The 16445-nt window shown below is 39.9% G+C and overlaps 1 protein-coding gene across 1 annotated transcript in view; it reads right to left on the bottom strand.

Annotated features, from left to right (window-relative positions):
* The window catches only part of LOC127570754 (raftlin-like), a 75869-nt gene that overhangs the window by 24428 nt on the left and 34996 nt on the right, over positions 1–16445 (bottom strand). Inside the window, exon 4 of the mRNA XM_052016566.1 lies at positions 4176–4284. Coding sequence (XP_051872526.1) covers positions 4176–4284 — 109 coding nt within the window. The remainder of the gene's footprint in view (positions 1–4175; positions 4285–16445) is intronic.

Raw genomic sequence — 16445 nt, 5'->3', positions numbered from 1 at the left:
TGTGGGTATCGGTGCCATGAAGAATCATTGTCTCTTCACCCTCATTACTCAGCGTATCTTCAACTTCCACACCAACACACTGCAAGTATGGGACATGCGGAGATCGGATGCTGGTGCACCTGACCTCTCGCCCTGCCATTAGGTTCAGCAATGAGTCCAGGTGCGGTTCCTGTTTGAACTGAACTGAACTGAGAATCCTTGTGCACTGCACATCTGGTCCCTCAACAGCATGCCTGCCTTGGCTGCTAAATCCATTGAAATGGGGTGCAGATCTTAAGCGAAAAGGAAAGTGAAGATGTTTGCTGTTTTCCTTTATTTGAATTAATATTAATGTTTCAACTAAATTACATCAATTAAATGTATTTTAAGAAGCTTATTTATTTATTGTTAAAAATTATAATTCCATACTAACGTTTTATATGGAAAAGCTGCAGTGAATTAGACCCTGCACTAATTCTTACCCCAGTTCCTTTAATGGTGATTACCGGGCTGTGAGTGAAATAATTAGCCAACCCACTGCTGCCACTTCCTACTCAGCAGGAACAGTTAAATTGATCAAAGGTATTTTCCCTCAATCCGACCTCAGAAAAGAAATACTCCCCAAAAACAAAAATAAAAGTATTTCCTGTCATGACTGAGGTACAAGCCCCAGATTTTTGTGGTTCAGTCCTCCTGCAGTTCCTCTTACAGTTTGTTTTTTACTCATTATAACACATTCACTCTTACACATGGAGTGACAACACCCTAATGTCCTTGTAACAGGGCACTTGTTAGATCACTAGGGCTGAAATATTGTCCTGATAACACTCTTCTGAAATAAAGGCAGAGATTGATAGATTGTTGATTGGTAAGGGGGTTAAGGGTTACCAGGAGAAGGCGGGAGAATGGGGTTGAATAAAAAACAGCCATGATTGAATGGCAGAGCAGACTCGATGGGCCTAATGGCCTAATTCTACTCCTATATCTTATGGTCTTATGGTCTTCGCTGTTTGATGGATTTGAAAAATAAGGGACAATATTTTTGACAGAAAACCTGATGCACATAATGCATACAAGAAGAATGATCAAACATTGTTTTCTTGATTGCCATTTAACAATATAAATAATCAGCACCATTTAGATCTTCCAGTTGTCTCTTAGGGCATTGACACAGAGTATTATATCCAAACAGCTGTTTCTTGAATAGCGCAGCAATGAAGAGATTAATCCAGAATCTATGGCACTTTTTTTTCTTACCATCTTCAAGGGAACAATTTATTTGTTTCACATCTTCTCCTCTCACTCACAAAAGGACTTTTTAAAAATAGGATATGGTCATAGGGAGGAGTGGAATAAAATACATCAAACTACACCCTGACCATAAGTAAAAATAAAACAACTCCTGTATCATGGCTTTTCCAGCTACATTTTGAAAGTAAAGGACTTGATTACAATGGAAATTACTTTTTTTAATGGTTGTGAAATATAAATGTTAAATAATTACTAGTTATTATGTTGATTAACATGCAATTCCTATATATAATGGTGTCCTTATGTCAGGAGGAATGATAACTTCTTTTATGCTACAGAATAACTTAAGAATAACTCTACATACTGACCACGGGAAAAAAAAGACTTGTAACTTGGCTTTCCAGCTGTATTTTGAATCCATAAAGTGCAAATTTATCACACATAGTTAAAGTTATTTTATAAAATGGAGTGAAACATGAATGTCAAGTAATTACCGGTTACTGTAATGGTTACCATACAATTACTATACATGTACTCTCCTCAGTCAGGAAGTATAATTTTTAAAAACAATAAATTTTTTTTTATTTACAGCGTTGTAACAGGCCCTTCCGGCCCAATGAGTCCACGCCGCCCATTTTAAACCCAATTTAACCTACTCGTATGTCTTTGCAATGTGGGAGGAAACTGGAGCACCCGGAGGAAACCCACACAGACACGGGAGAACGTACAAACTCCTTACAGACAGCGACGGGAATCGAACCCCGATCGCTGGCGCTGTATTAGCTTCGCGCTAACCGCTACCCTGCCATGCCGCCCCTAATGATTCTCCTTATGCAGTACAGAATAAAAGTTGATTTTTTATATCTCAGAACATTAAGTATAATGGATAATAGAAAGTATAAAAATTAGTATAACTTTGCTTTGAAGTGGATTAGTGTTTCTGTATTATTATTAGGCTAATTACATGAAGCCTAAAAAAGGGACTGAAATGACATACAAACAAATTCAAATCTGGATTACAGATGAATTGCAGTGTGTTGTCTTCATTCCCACAGGTGACACAGCTGTCATGTTATGGAACTCTGCTTGTGTTTTTACAACCTAGATCCCTCATAGCCACAATATCACACAACACAGAACATTACAGCACAGTACAGGCCCTTCAGCCCATGATGTTGTGCCAACATTTTATCCTGCTCTAAGATCTATCTAACCCTTCCATCCCACGTAGCCCTCCATTTCTCTATCATTCATGTGTCTATCTAAGAGTCTCTTAAATGTCTCTAACGTATCCTCCCCCACAACCTCTGCCGGCATTGCATTCCACACACCCACCACTCTCTGTGTAAAAAATTTACCTCTGACATCCCCCTTATATCCTCCTCCAGTCACCTTAAAATTATGTCCCCTCACGTTAGCCATTTTCGCCCTGGGAAAAAGTCTCTGACTGTCCACTTGATCTATGCCTCTTATCATCTTGTACACCTCTATCAGGTCATCTCTCATCCTCCTTCTCTCCAAAGAGAAAAACCCTAACTCACTCAACCTATCCTCATAAAACATGCTCTCCAATCCAGACAACATCCTGGTAAATCTCCTCTTCACCATCTCTAAAGCTTTCACATCCTTTCTATAATGAGGCAACCAGATCGGAACACAATACTCCAAGTATGGTCTGACCAGCTTTCTATGGAGCTGCAACATTACTTCACGGCTCTTAAATTCAATACCCCAACTAATGAAAGCCAACACACCATGCACCTTCTTAATAACCCTATTGACCTGCGCAGAAACCTTGAGGGATCTATGGAAGTGGACCCCAAGATCCCTCTGTTCCTTCACATATCAGAACACTTTGCTAATGGTGGGTGAGGAGGAAATTACTGCTCATTATACTGTTCATTATTTTGTGGTCTCTGAAGGCCTACTGTGATCCAAAATGGTGTTTTGTGGAAGATGAACACACCCGTCAATTGCACTTTGGAGAGGACTTGAATACATGTACACTGAATGCCAGGTGAAAATATACAGGAAAGGTAGCCCATGATATCGGTCAGTGAGTGACCTTGCTAGGAGAATGTACTCTGACATCTCTGTGGTACTTCAATCTCTGTGGAACCACTGTCTTCACCCGAAGCAGTACCTGACATTGGGTGTATTCCATCTGTGACTCAATGGAAGATGCTACAATGCCCAACTAACATTGCATCATGGTTTGATCCACAAGTCTGAAGTGGTGGAGTTGACCACCATTTCCATTCTAGAGTGGCTTGTGTCCAAGCATTGTGTAAATCTTTTTGCTATGTTGAGGCAGACAGCTCCTTAACCCTTGTCAACAAATGTGGGGTGTTTTCCAAGCTTCCAGATGGATCAAGCATTTCATTGTGCAGAATCATCATCCTTCTTCTGTAACCTGTCACAATGATGTCTTCACCTGAGGCCCCTGCAGCAGAATTTGTGTTCAACTTTACTCTCCTACGAGCTGCCTCCTGTACAACTTAGTCATTTGGTGGAAGACCATTGACCGGAAACATTAATTCTGTTTCTCTTTTCATGGATGTTGCCTGACCTGCTGTGCCTCCAAAGCCTCCTGTTTTCTTTCTGCATGTTAGCAATTGGAAGCACAATTTCTCTGGAGCCCCATTTCAAAACAGGCACACTAATTGTACCAAAAGGATGTCACTATTGCCAGTGTGCTATTGAGATCACATCTCAAACTAGTCAGAGCTTCAACAGTTGAAAAATGATGGAAAGAATGAAGGGGGAGTTATATTTCATGAGTGAAGGCCTTAGATGAGGATGGAGAGCAGGCAAATACTGAGAAGTTACTGAGTTCCTATTTTGAAACAAATATCTGCAAGAATGCAGATCGAGAATGTTATTTGTTGCATGTCAACAATACCAATGCTTTTAAGAAAAGTTTAAAAAAACGATTGTGTTCTTACTTTTTGCAGGACATCTGCTAATCCTTCGGAATTAACTGGTTGGTTGGCCAGTAAACACAGTTCCATTTCAAGGCTGTTTGGTTCGGTTTTGACATTATTCTCTTTAGAGCTGGGGGGGACAGTAGAACAATAAGTTTAAGTTAGCATGATCTTCAAAGATGTTAATACAATTTATTCACTTCTATAAAATATTTTATTTTATTTTATTCACACAAGGATTAATAATTATTTTATTTGTCGCATACAAGCACAAATTACCCTCCAGTGGGGACTTGATTCAAAGAGAATGAAGTGGAAGAATTGGATTAATGAACAACCTCTGCAGCAACAGGTAGGAGTCAACAGGTAGAGCAATGTTGTTGGAACTATTGGTGTTCTTCAATAAAATGCTTTGTAACAGTGTGTGTTTTGCAAAAGCAAATTGAAAGGACAGAAGTTTAATATCTGAATATCACAATACTTTGTTTTAAATCTTATGCCAAAATTATTGTTCAATTAAACTATCAGTTTAAATGATTTTTGATGGCCCAGGTCAGCCCAGGTGCAGTCAATGGACCCTGGCTCATTGCCTGAGGATGCCACCCATTGCTTTTCAGGATGAGCGGACCCTCAGCACCTGAAGACAAAGTGCAATGCACAGACTACAGCATAACCCACTGCTGCCAGCTTACACAGACTAAAAAATAGGTCCTGTCCTGATGCAAGGTCTCGACCCGAAATGTTGACTATCCCTATGCCTCCACAGATGCTACCTAACTTGCAGTGCTCCTCCAGCAGTTTGGTTTTTGCTTAAGAAAGGTGCCTAACTGCCATATAAATTATTTAAGGAAAATAACATAAACCTTGTTTTATGATTGTTCCTATTTCTATGACAATATCCTTTGCTGATTGTGAGTGATAGGGCAATATGTACCGAGCATTTTCTTGCCTTTCATAATAAGACAAATTGTGAATAAGTTTGATAACGAGGTACACATTCCATTATTTGCTAATTTTGATTAAAAAGCATAGGTAATTGGAAGAAATTTAAACCTTATGCACATTTGATTCCTTTACTAACATTAGCAAAAATAAACACTAGCTCAATACCAAACTCACTCACTCATCACCAAACTCCGAGACCTGGGACTCAACACCTCCCTCTGCAACTGGATCCTTGACTTTCTGACCAACAGAGCACAATCAGTGAGGATAGGCAGCAACACCTCCAGCACGATTATTCTCAACACTGGTGCCCCACAAGGCTGCATCCTCAGCCCTCTACTCTACTCCCTATATACTTATGGCTGTGTGGCCAAATTCCGTTCTAACTCCATCTACAAGTTTGCAGATAATTCCACCATTGTAGGCAGTATCTCAAATAATGATGAGTCAGAGTACAGAAAGGAGATAGAGAGCTTAGTGACATGGTGTCATGACAACAACCTTTCCCTCAATGTCACCAAAAGAGCTGGTCATTGACTTCAGGAAAGGGGGAGGTGTACATGCACCTGTCTACATCAATGGTACTGAGGTCGGGAGGGTTGAGAGCTTTAAGTTCTGAGGAGTGAACATCACCAATAGCCTGTCCTGGTCCAACCATGTAGACACCACAGCCAAGAAAGCTCACCAGCGCCCCTACTTCCTCAGGAGGCTAAAGAAATTTGGCATGTCCCCTTTGACACTGACCAACTTTTATCGATGCACCATAGAAAGCGTCTTATCTGGATGCATCACGGCTTGATATAGCAACTGCTCTGCCCAGGACTGCAAGAACCTGCAGAGTGTTGTGGACACAGCCCAGCGCATCAAAGAAACCAGCCTCCCCTCCATGGACTCTGTCTATACCTCTCGCTGCCTTGGTGAAGCAGCCAGTATAATCAAAGACCCCACCCACCTGAGTCATTCTCTCTCCTCTCCTGTCAGGTAGAAGATACAGGAGCCTGAGGGAACGTACCACCAGGCTCAAGGACAGCTTCTATCCCACTGTGATAAGACTATTGAATGGTTCCCTTATACGATGAGATGGACTCTTGACCTCACAATCTACCTTGCACCTTATCGTATACCTGCAATGCACTTCCCTGTAGCTGTGACACTTTACTCTGTATTCTGTTATTGTTTTACCTTGTACTACCTCAATGCACTGTGTAATGAATTGATCTGTACGAACGGTATGCAAGACAAGTTTTTCACTGTACCTCGTTACAAGTGACAATAATAAACCAATACCAATACTATTAATTGGTAATACAATTTTACAGCCAGCATGGCATTGATTAGAATCTCAACTGACATGACATGTGATTGCGGCAGTGGTTTAGCCCACAAGGGCAGCACTGAAAAATATCTGCCAGCTTCATTTATATGTTGCAAGTGAATTGCAGGCACCAGTCACAACTCCAGAATTAAGGATTAAAGAAAAATAAACAAACATCAGATCTCCATTTCAGGGGTATGGCTATCAAAACCCCTCAATTTTAATGCAAAGTCAATAAAGATATTTGGATACCCAAGAGATTGCAGATGCTGGAAACCGGAGCAACAAACAATCTGCTGGAGAAACTCGGTGGGTTGAGCTGCATCTGTGGGGGGTGGGGCGGAAGGAATTGTCAATGTTTCGGTTCAAAACCCTGCATCAGGACCAAGAGTGGAGAGGGAAGATAGCAGTATAAAGAGGAGAGGGGGAGTGATGAGACGGGGCTAGTATGTGGTTGGTGGACCAAGGAGTGGTGAAGAATGACAGGCAGATCGAGCCAGGTAGGGGAGGGGAAGGAATGGAGTTGAGAGGTAGAGGCAGTTCGAGAAACAGAGCAGTGTTTCACGTCAAAGACCCTTCACTTGACCTGCTGAGTGTTTCCTGCATAGTTGTAACTGGAATAAGTCCCTGATTATACCTAATACTAGTTTTAAGCAGACCACCAAATGATTACAGAGCCCTTTGAGATATATAGGGTGCATCACACTCCATGTTCCATCTTGTGCCCTGTACTACTCAATTTACACACTGAGTTTCTAAGCCCTACTTTAATTCTCATCACTTACAATATTTTCAATGACAGTGTTTCACCTTAATTTAGCTCTTACAGAACTATAAAGACACTGCAGTCAACAATAAATCTAGCAGAATACAAACCACAAAACGAAACACTGTGCTTACAGATATGTCCATCCGACATCCTACCAGCAGGCTCTGTTCTATTGCACAATTTTCCAGATATGTTCCATTTTAAACAAATACACATCTACACACATCAAAAAAAGAACTTGAAGCGTATTAAGAATTATGATCACATACTGCAAGTTCCTGTCAAATATTAAGAATCAGATGTTGGTTAAGTTGCAGCTTTATCACATCCATTTTTTACAATTTAAGTCATTGCAAAAATGCTGGTGTGTTTTTCGTTCTAATAAAACCAATACATATATTTGAGTTACTTATCTGGTTGCCGTAGTGACAGTGCACTTGGCAATGTTAGAAGTTTGTAGATTCAAACTCAACAGATGGTGGAATAAAAGAAGTGGAGGTATTGCACTGTTAGTTAAAGATTACACTACTTCAGTATTGAGGCAGGATATCCTAGAAGGCTCCTCAAATGAGGCCATATGGGTAGAGATTAGAAACAAAAACTGTGTTGTCACTTTGCTTGGATTATATTACAGTCCTCCCAGCAGTCAACAGGAGATACAGAAACAGATATGTAGGCATTCATCAGAGAGATGCAATAAAAATAAGGTGATTGTACTAGGATTTCAATTTCCCAAATATTAACTAGGATTGCATTGGCTCTAAGGGCTCAGAAGGGGTGGAATTTTTGAGTTGTGTTCAGGAGAGAATATTGATGCATTACTTCGATAGACCAATGAGGGAAGGAGCATTACTGGACCTTATCTCAGGGAATGCAGTTGGTCAAGTGGAGGGAATGTCAGCGGGGGATCATTTTGGAGGTAGAGGCCATAACTCCATATATTTTGAAGTGGTTATGGAAAAGGATAGGGATAGACCAGTAATAAAGGTCTTAAATTAGAGGAAAGCCAATATCATTACCATAAGGAGAACCTGGCAAAAATAGATTGGGAGCACCCACTTGCAAGTAAATCTACATCTGCATAGGAGAAATAGCAAGAGTTCAAGGTCAACATGTTCCTGTAAGGGTAAAAGCCAAGGGTAACAAGTATAAGGAACTCTGGATGTCAAGGGATATTGAGGGTCAGATAAAGAGACAAAAGGAAGCATATGACAGGTATAGCAAACTAAAGGTGGGGGAGGATTATCGTGAGTATAAAAAGTGTAGGGAGGGACTTAAAAAGGAAATTTGGAAATTGAAGAGGGGTAACAAGAAGTTACTGGCATGCAGGATTCGGGTAAATCCAAAGACATTCTATAAGTATATTAAGGGAAAAAGAATAACCAGGGAAAAATCACGACTCATTAGTGACAAAAGGGGCAATCTGTGTGTGGAGCCAGAAAGTATAGGTGAGGTCCTAAATGAATACTTTCTATCGGTATTCACATAGGAAGCAAACGTTGTAGTTGGAGGATTCAGTAAAGGGGTGGGCAAACGCCTAGTGCAAGTCTCCATAAATAAAGATTCTTTGGTGAGCTTAAAGATGGATAAATCCCCAGGACCAGATGGAGTGGAGGAGGTTAAAACTGAGGTATATAAAATTATGAGGGCTATAGATAGGGTAAACTGCAGGAAACTTTTCCCTATATCAGAGGTAGATAAAACTAGAGGATAAGGGGGAGGAAGATATTTAGGAAGGATATGAGTAGGACCTTCTTCATCCAGAGAGTGGTAAGTACCTGGAATGCACAGCTGAGAGAATGGTTGAAACTGGGTCACTGACAGCATTTAAGAAGTGTCTTGATGAGAAATTGTATCACCTAGGCATAGAGAGCTATGGACCAAGTGCTGGGCAATGGGATTAATATGGAAGGGTGTCCACTGGTCAGCATGGACAATTTGGGTTGAATGTCCTGTTTCCATGCAGTATAATTCTATGATTCGATAATACTCATTTGAATGCATGGTTAAAGCTGATAATTTAGTGCAGCATTGAGGGATTGAAGTACTATCCAATTTGCTGTGCTTTTAACAAAATATTAAATTCTATCTGCCTATTCAAATGCATGAAAGAAAATCCATGATCCTATTCAAACAAGAGCATGGAGTCCTCTTGTGGTCTTGGGCCAACATTCACAGATTTATCGGTCATTTATGACATTGCTTTTGTAGGACATTGTCCTGTGGCAATTCTCTATTGCATTTTCCTCCAGAAATTTTCAGGTTTATGAGTAACCCATTGGATACTCTTAAAACTTTCCAAAGGATGTGAGCAGCATCTAATTTAAAACACAAAAGAAATTATCAGGATAAGGAACAGGGGCAATCCCTGCATCTAAAAACAAGGCAATAAAATTAAATTGTGTTCAGAAGAGTAATTTTGTGTAAATGTAGTACAGAAGTCAGCACCACAAATCCTGAAACCATGAACACTGTGGATTCCACCTAAGTAGAAGTATATGTTTCAGTTGAATTTTTAAACTAATAAACTACTCATAATATTGAAGTCTAAAAGCTTAAGTACAAGAACTTTAGTGTGTCTGCTGAACTTATACTGAGTTTTCTGCCCTTTCTGTAAAACCATAACATCTAACTGGGATTAGCCCCCAAAACCTTCTCTTTAACTCAAAGATAACTAATTGGAGTCTCTCATTTCTCTGCTGCATAAACGAGACTTTAAAAAACTGTTGTAATCTGCTTGCAGTACACAAAGTAGTTTAACTATCAAAGTGTAAGCTAAATATTGTGCAATTATTTTGCAATTCAAGAGTATTAGGCAGTTGTGGGCATGCTATGTTGGCGCCGGAAGCGTGGTGACGCGGGCTGCCCCCAGAACACTCTACGCAAAAAGATGCATTTCACTGTGTGTTTCGATGTACATGTGACTAATAAAGAAATCTTATCTTATCTTATCTTATCTTATTTTAGGAGCTAGGGAGACTAGATTGGGAACAGCTGCTTTTTGGCAAGTCCACATATGACATGTGGAGGTTGTTTAAAGACCAACTGCACAGAGTACAGTACCGGTATGCTACAGTAAAAGGTTAGGACAAGGATGGGAAGGTAAAGGAACCTTCGATAATGAGAGAGGTTGTGAATTAGTCAATATGAAAAAGGAAGCATATGTAAGGTTAAGAAAGCTATAATCGAACAGGGCCCTTGAGGAATATAAAGAAGCTAGAAAAGAACTCAAGAAGGGAGTTAGGAGAGCCAGGAGAGACCATGAAAAGTCGTTGGCAAGTGGGATTAAAAAGAATCCCAAGGCATTCTATACATACATCAAGAGCAAGAGGATAACTAGGGAGAGGGTAGGACCGCCCAAGGATAAAGGAGAGAACATGTGCTTAGAGGCAGAGGATGTGGGCGAGGTCTTAAATGAGTGCTTTGCATTGGTATTCACCAAGGAGAAGGACATGAATGATAGTGTGGGGTATGCCAATATGCTAGGGCATTTTAAAATAAAGAAAGAGGTGGTGCTGGGTCTCCAGAAGGCATGCTACATGAAGGAATCCTACATGTATCTCGGTACATGTGACAATAATAAACCAATTTACCAAACTTTAGAAGGTTAAGGTGGATAAGTCCCCAGGGCCTGATGGGATATACCCCAGGGTATTGAGAGAGGCAAGAGATGAGAATGCTGGGGACTTGACCAATTTTTCTGTGTCCTCTTTAGCCACAGGCAAGGTCCCAGACGACTGGCGAGTAGGTAATGTTGTTCCTTTCTTCAAGAAGGGAAATAGGGATAATACAGAAAATTGTAAACCAGTGAATCTCATGTCAGTTGGAGGGAAGCTATTGGAGAGGATGCTTAGGGATAGAACATTTGGAAAAGCATGGCTTAATTAGGGGCAGCCAGCATGGCTTTATGCGGGGCAGGTCACCTCTTACTAATTTGATTTTTTCGAGAATATGACGAAGGTGATTGATGAAGGTAGAGCTATGAATGTTGTGTACATGGATTTTAGTAAGGATTTTGACAAGATCTCTAATGGGAGGTTCATTCCAGAAGATTAAGATGTATGGGATCCATGGTGACTTGGCAGTTTAGATTCAGAATTGGCTTGCCCATAGAAGACTGAGGGTAATGGTCCATGGGTCTTATTCTTGCTGGAGATCCGTGACTTGTGGTGATCCGCAGGGATCTGTGCTGGGACCTCTGCTCTTTACAATATACATAAATGACTTTGATGAAAACATGGATGGGTGGGTTGGTAAGTTAGCAAATGACACAAAGATTGGTGGTGTTGTGGATAGTGTAGAAGCTTGCCAGAGGATATAGCGGGATATAGATCAGTTGCAGATATGGGCGGAGAAATGGCAGATGGAGTTCAATCCGGGCAAGAGTTTGGTGTTGCACTTTGAGAGATCAGACATAAAGGGAAAGTACATGGTTAATGGCAGGACCCTTAACAGCATTAATGTACAGAGGGATCTTCAGGTCCAAGTCCATAGCTCCCTGAAAGTGGCCAGACAAGTTGACTAAAGAAGGCGTATGGCTTGCTTGCCTTTATTAGTCAAGGCATTGCGTTCAAGAGTCAGGAAGTTATGTTGCAGATTTATTAAACTCTGGTTAGGCTGCATCTGGAGTATTGCATTCAATTCTGATTGCCCCATTATAAGAAGGATGTCGAGGGTTTGGAGAGGGTGCAGAAGAGGTTTACCAGGATGATGCCTTGATTAGAGGGCATGTGCTATAAGGAGAGGCTGGACAAATTTAGGTTGTTTTCTCTGGAGAGGCAGAGGCTGAGGAGAGATCTGATAGAGGTTTATAAAATTATGAGAGGCATAGATAGAGTAAATAGCCAGTATCTTTTTCCCAAGGTTGAAACGTCTAATACTGCAGGGCATGCACTTAAGCTGAGAGGGGGAAAGTTCAAAGTACATGTGCAGAGCAAATTTTTTACACGGAGGGTTTTAGGTGTCTGGATTTTGCTGCCAGGGGTGGTGGTGGAGGCAGATACAACGGAGGTATTTAAGAGGCTCTTAGATAGGCACATGAATGTGCAGAGAATGGAGGGATGTGGCCTATTTACAGACAGGTGGGATTAGTTTAATTAGGAGTCATTAGCTTAATTAGTTCAGCACAACATTGTGGGCCAAGGGCTTGTTCCTGTGCTGTATTGTTCTATGTTCTAATTCCTCACTACAATTGTAAACTGAGATTGGAATTTGGCCTCCACTGTGGAATTAAACTGCAGCAGTCTCGTGAGAGAATTAACGGGATTATTAATGGGATTAATAGCCCATTTTACATCTCCTTGAATTAAGAAAAAAAAATAGAAAATGCCAGGAATATACAGCAGGTCAAATAGCATCTGTGGGAAAAGAAACAGAATTAATCCTGATGCAGGGTTTTTCAACCTGAAATGTCAGCAATTCCCTTCCCCCCACAGATGCTGCTCAACCCACTGAGTTCCTCCATCAGATTGTTTGTTGCAACAGAATTAACATCCCAGGTTGAAGACCCTTCACCTGAACTGAAAAATTAATCTTGTTTCACTTTCCACAGATGCTACCTGATCTGTCGAGTATTTCAAGTATTTTCCAGTTTTATTTCAGGCTTTAAGGATCTGTTTGTCACCTCACCGCCTCCTGCTTTATATGAGAATGAAGTCTAAAATTACATGCCTAAGAATAAGGCTTGGGCTTCTTTGATGCACCATACATGATGCACCACCCTTGGAGGTTAAGGGCTATATGTATGTAAAAATATCCACGACAGACACCCTAATGAGGGAATGAAGTTCAAATACTGGTGCAAAGCTTACTGATTTCAACAGAAGCAGCTTCATTTTGTGAACAATGATGATGTATTTTAAGGAAGTCCTTTCTGCAGCATAAATTATTTTCTGCCGTGGACCCGACCCATAGGTTTTCACATTTTCTAACAGCAGAAAACAACATTTGGATTAAATTAGCAATCTGGATTCAATCACAGAAAAAAATGCAGTGTATTATTATCTTTCCTTCAATGATGCTAGGATCCTCTTAAACATCATTACTAGCTCAACATTATAAAAGTGCTGTGCTCCCTGCTGTTTGGAATGAATTACTGTTCCAGCAAACCAACAGTGAACTTGTGAAGATCATGGTTCACTAAACCCAAGGTGAAAGTCCTAACTTGACCTGACATATTTCTTTCCACTTTGCAAAGAATGTGCTTAGCTATCAACATCCTGTATGTAGAACAGTGACGCACTGACTGCTCATTATCGTGGTGACTGAAAATTCAAAGCCCTTTCCTTACACCGCTCCCATAATTTAAATAACAGTGCACCTCGAGGACACCAAACCAGGCTAGGACCCAGCAGTTCCTCGTCTTACATTGGGAATTGCATATAGAATTAAGGGATGAGGAGTATTTTCCTGCAACAAAAGTGAGTTCATGGTGGGAATGCAGGAAGTTTGGAGATTCTACAATCCTGGTGTCACATCAAGATTTCATTGGCAACTGCAGTTAGCCTGGTACCACCAGACATTCCAGTTTTCCAAATGGTGGTTTAGATCCTCCTTCCCCCCAGTCCCACCACAGCTAAAAGTAAAAGATTTTATTGTGGTAACATTGCTGCAGTACCACCCCTCTCATGCCTTACAGTATATAATTCTCTTGAGTAGACAGGTGAAGCTGCCTGCCACAGGCATTTAAAATAAGGAACCTTGCCAACTTTGGAAAGTCACTGGATTGGGAGGGGTGTTTGGCAGTTATGCAGGGATCACCGTAGGGATCTGGCACAGAGGAGGACTGGGGCTGCTCAGCCATGATCATACTAAATGACAGGGCAGGCTTGAGGGTCCACTTTGCCTCCACCTGCACCTATTTTCTTGTGACTACTTTAATGGTCTTTTGCTGCTTTTTTGTTTGGAAGCAAGCATATTTGCAAATTAAATAAATCTCAGACAAGGATAAGTCAACAGAATACTTTCTTCACAATGTTAATGCTTATAGCAAGATGCCGTGGTGCATGGTGACTCTTTGCAAGCTGCTCTCAGCCAATCTATTTATTACATTTATTATAATCATTCTACTCTTTTAAATCTCAATTCTAAGACTGCAAGAATTATGAACAATGTTCTTTTAAGCTGAACACTATATTCTGCATTCTGTTTTACTACCTAAATGTACTTATGTATGGAAAGATCTGTCTGGATGGCACGCAAACAAAAGCTTTTCACTGTATCTTGGTACATATGACAATAATAACCCAATTCTAATTCCATAGTACTTCACACATGAATAAGTACAACTAAGATCACTGGGTTTGTTAACTTGAAGTGACATGATGTAACGTTTCCTCAAAGTGGTAGATTGGGTTTTTAGTTTTAGTTCATCACATCTTTACAGTTAGCAGTGCTATTTTCTGGTCTATGACTTTTTAAAGAAATATTTTAAAATAAATATCTTTTCATTGAACTAATTATAATAAAATTATATTAATTATTGTAAGAAAATAGGCTGGGTGTAATTGCTTCAATTTCTTTATGCATCTGTGCCTTTTTGCCACATTCCAAAGATATGTAAAATTTGTTTCCCAAGAAATCAAAGCAGTATTTACGAAGAACATTTTTATTACCATGAATAACATAAAGTTTCCTATTGTTTTTGTATCCCAACAGAGGGGAAACAAGGAGAAAGTCCCAGTTGTATTTTATAACTAAGTGATGCAAATTAATTTTTTCATTTCTGACAGAACAGTGTGTAATCTTAAAACTAACAAAAGTCTTCCTAGCAATCAAAATTTGAAGTGTTACCACCTCCATGCTAATATAATAATTTAAAAAAGGTGTAAAAATCTTCAAGGAAGAAAGTAAGCAGCTTAACTGTGAAGCATGTAGCCTTTGTTGTTCTGATGATAGATTTATGTCTGAGAAATGCATCCATTTTTCTTTTATACAAATGATGGTGAATAAATCTGTCTAGAAATTGGACCTCATTCTTATTTGGTGCATTAAATGTGTTTTGCAAATAGTCGCAAAAAAGGGGAAAATTTTACCATATATCCTTATGACATAGAAGAAGACCATTTGGCCAGGTTTTAGAGCACTTTTCACTTAGAGAAGTTTCACTTACTTCCCTGCGATCTATTCTCTTGCACATGTCCATTAATACCCTACTGTTTCTCTCACCACCTACCTACACTAAGAGTAATTTACAGTGGCCAATTAATCTAACAACCAACACTTCTTTCGGATATGAAAGAAAACCAAAGTACCTCGGGGGAGCCCACTGGCACAAGGAGAACATGCAAATTCCAGAAAGTCAGCCTCAAAACCTGGATTGCTGGGCCTGTGAGACAGCTGCACTAACTAACAGAGGCACAATTTGGGATAGCCTCACTTTAAAAAATCACTATTATAGTTCTCTCCCAGTTAGAAACAGTGGAACACAACCACAGACTGCAGGTGCTTGCAGATCTCCTAGCTGTCACACGTTTGCTTACTGCCTGCTGGGAAGCATGTCAATTCCATTAAAAATAAGGCAAAATGAAGGAGATGGGGACAAAAGTAGGGCGAGGCGGAGAATGAGAACAAGCTGGGAAGGAGAACAAATGACGACAGGAAAATTGTACGTGGTAGGGTGAATTGCACCCAAAACTGTATTGGGCAGGGCTTCAATAGAAAATGGATGCAAAATGATTTTTAGGGATGATTTTTCCATAAAAGACAGGCACAAATGAACCCACTTTCTGGACAGTGGTATCTCTCCAGCATAATCTGTTCCTACTCTGCATTTAGTACTTTTAAGCAAAGGTGAAATTAATACTTTGGGGGAGAATTGTAATACAATGTCATTAGCTTGTTTGTAGTCAGATTTAATCATTTGGTAACTGATACATTCCCAATGAAGATATCCCTAATTATATTGCACAGATTTAAAAATGTCAGGAATTTCCAGAGATAGAATAAATGTTTTAAGTCCACAGGCAGAGATTTATTGTTATTCTTTTTAATATTTTTTAATAAATGTAACTTTTTTAAACATCTTTATGCAGTGGCCACACTGACCACTAGGAATTGTGTGCCATATGGAGCAAGTAATAACAAAACTAATATAAAAATTAAATGGTGTGCCTTTGGGATACTACTAATGTTATCAGATTTTCCCCATAGTCATACAGAAAATAGACTTTGTATCTAAAGTTGTTGTACATGTGTGCTGAAAATCTACCTGGCTTTAGCTTAAAGTAAACTGTTCAGCAATTGAATTCAGCTTTCACATTAA

The sequence above is a fragment of the Pristis pectinata genome, chromosome 5, assembly GCF_009764475.1.
Source record: "Pristis pectinata isolate sPriPec2 chromosome 5, sPriPec2.1.pri, whole genome shotgun sequence".
Taxonomy (NCBI): domain Eukaryota; kingdom Metazoa; phylum Chordata; class Chondrichthyes; order Rhinopristiformes; family Pristidae; genus Pristis; species Pristis pectinata.
Note: the sequence above shows the minus strand (reverse complement) of the source record. Positions and strands in the feature narration are given on the sequence as shown.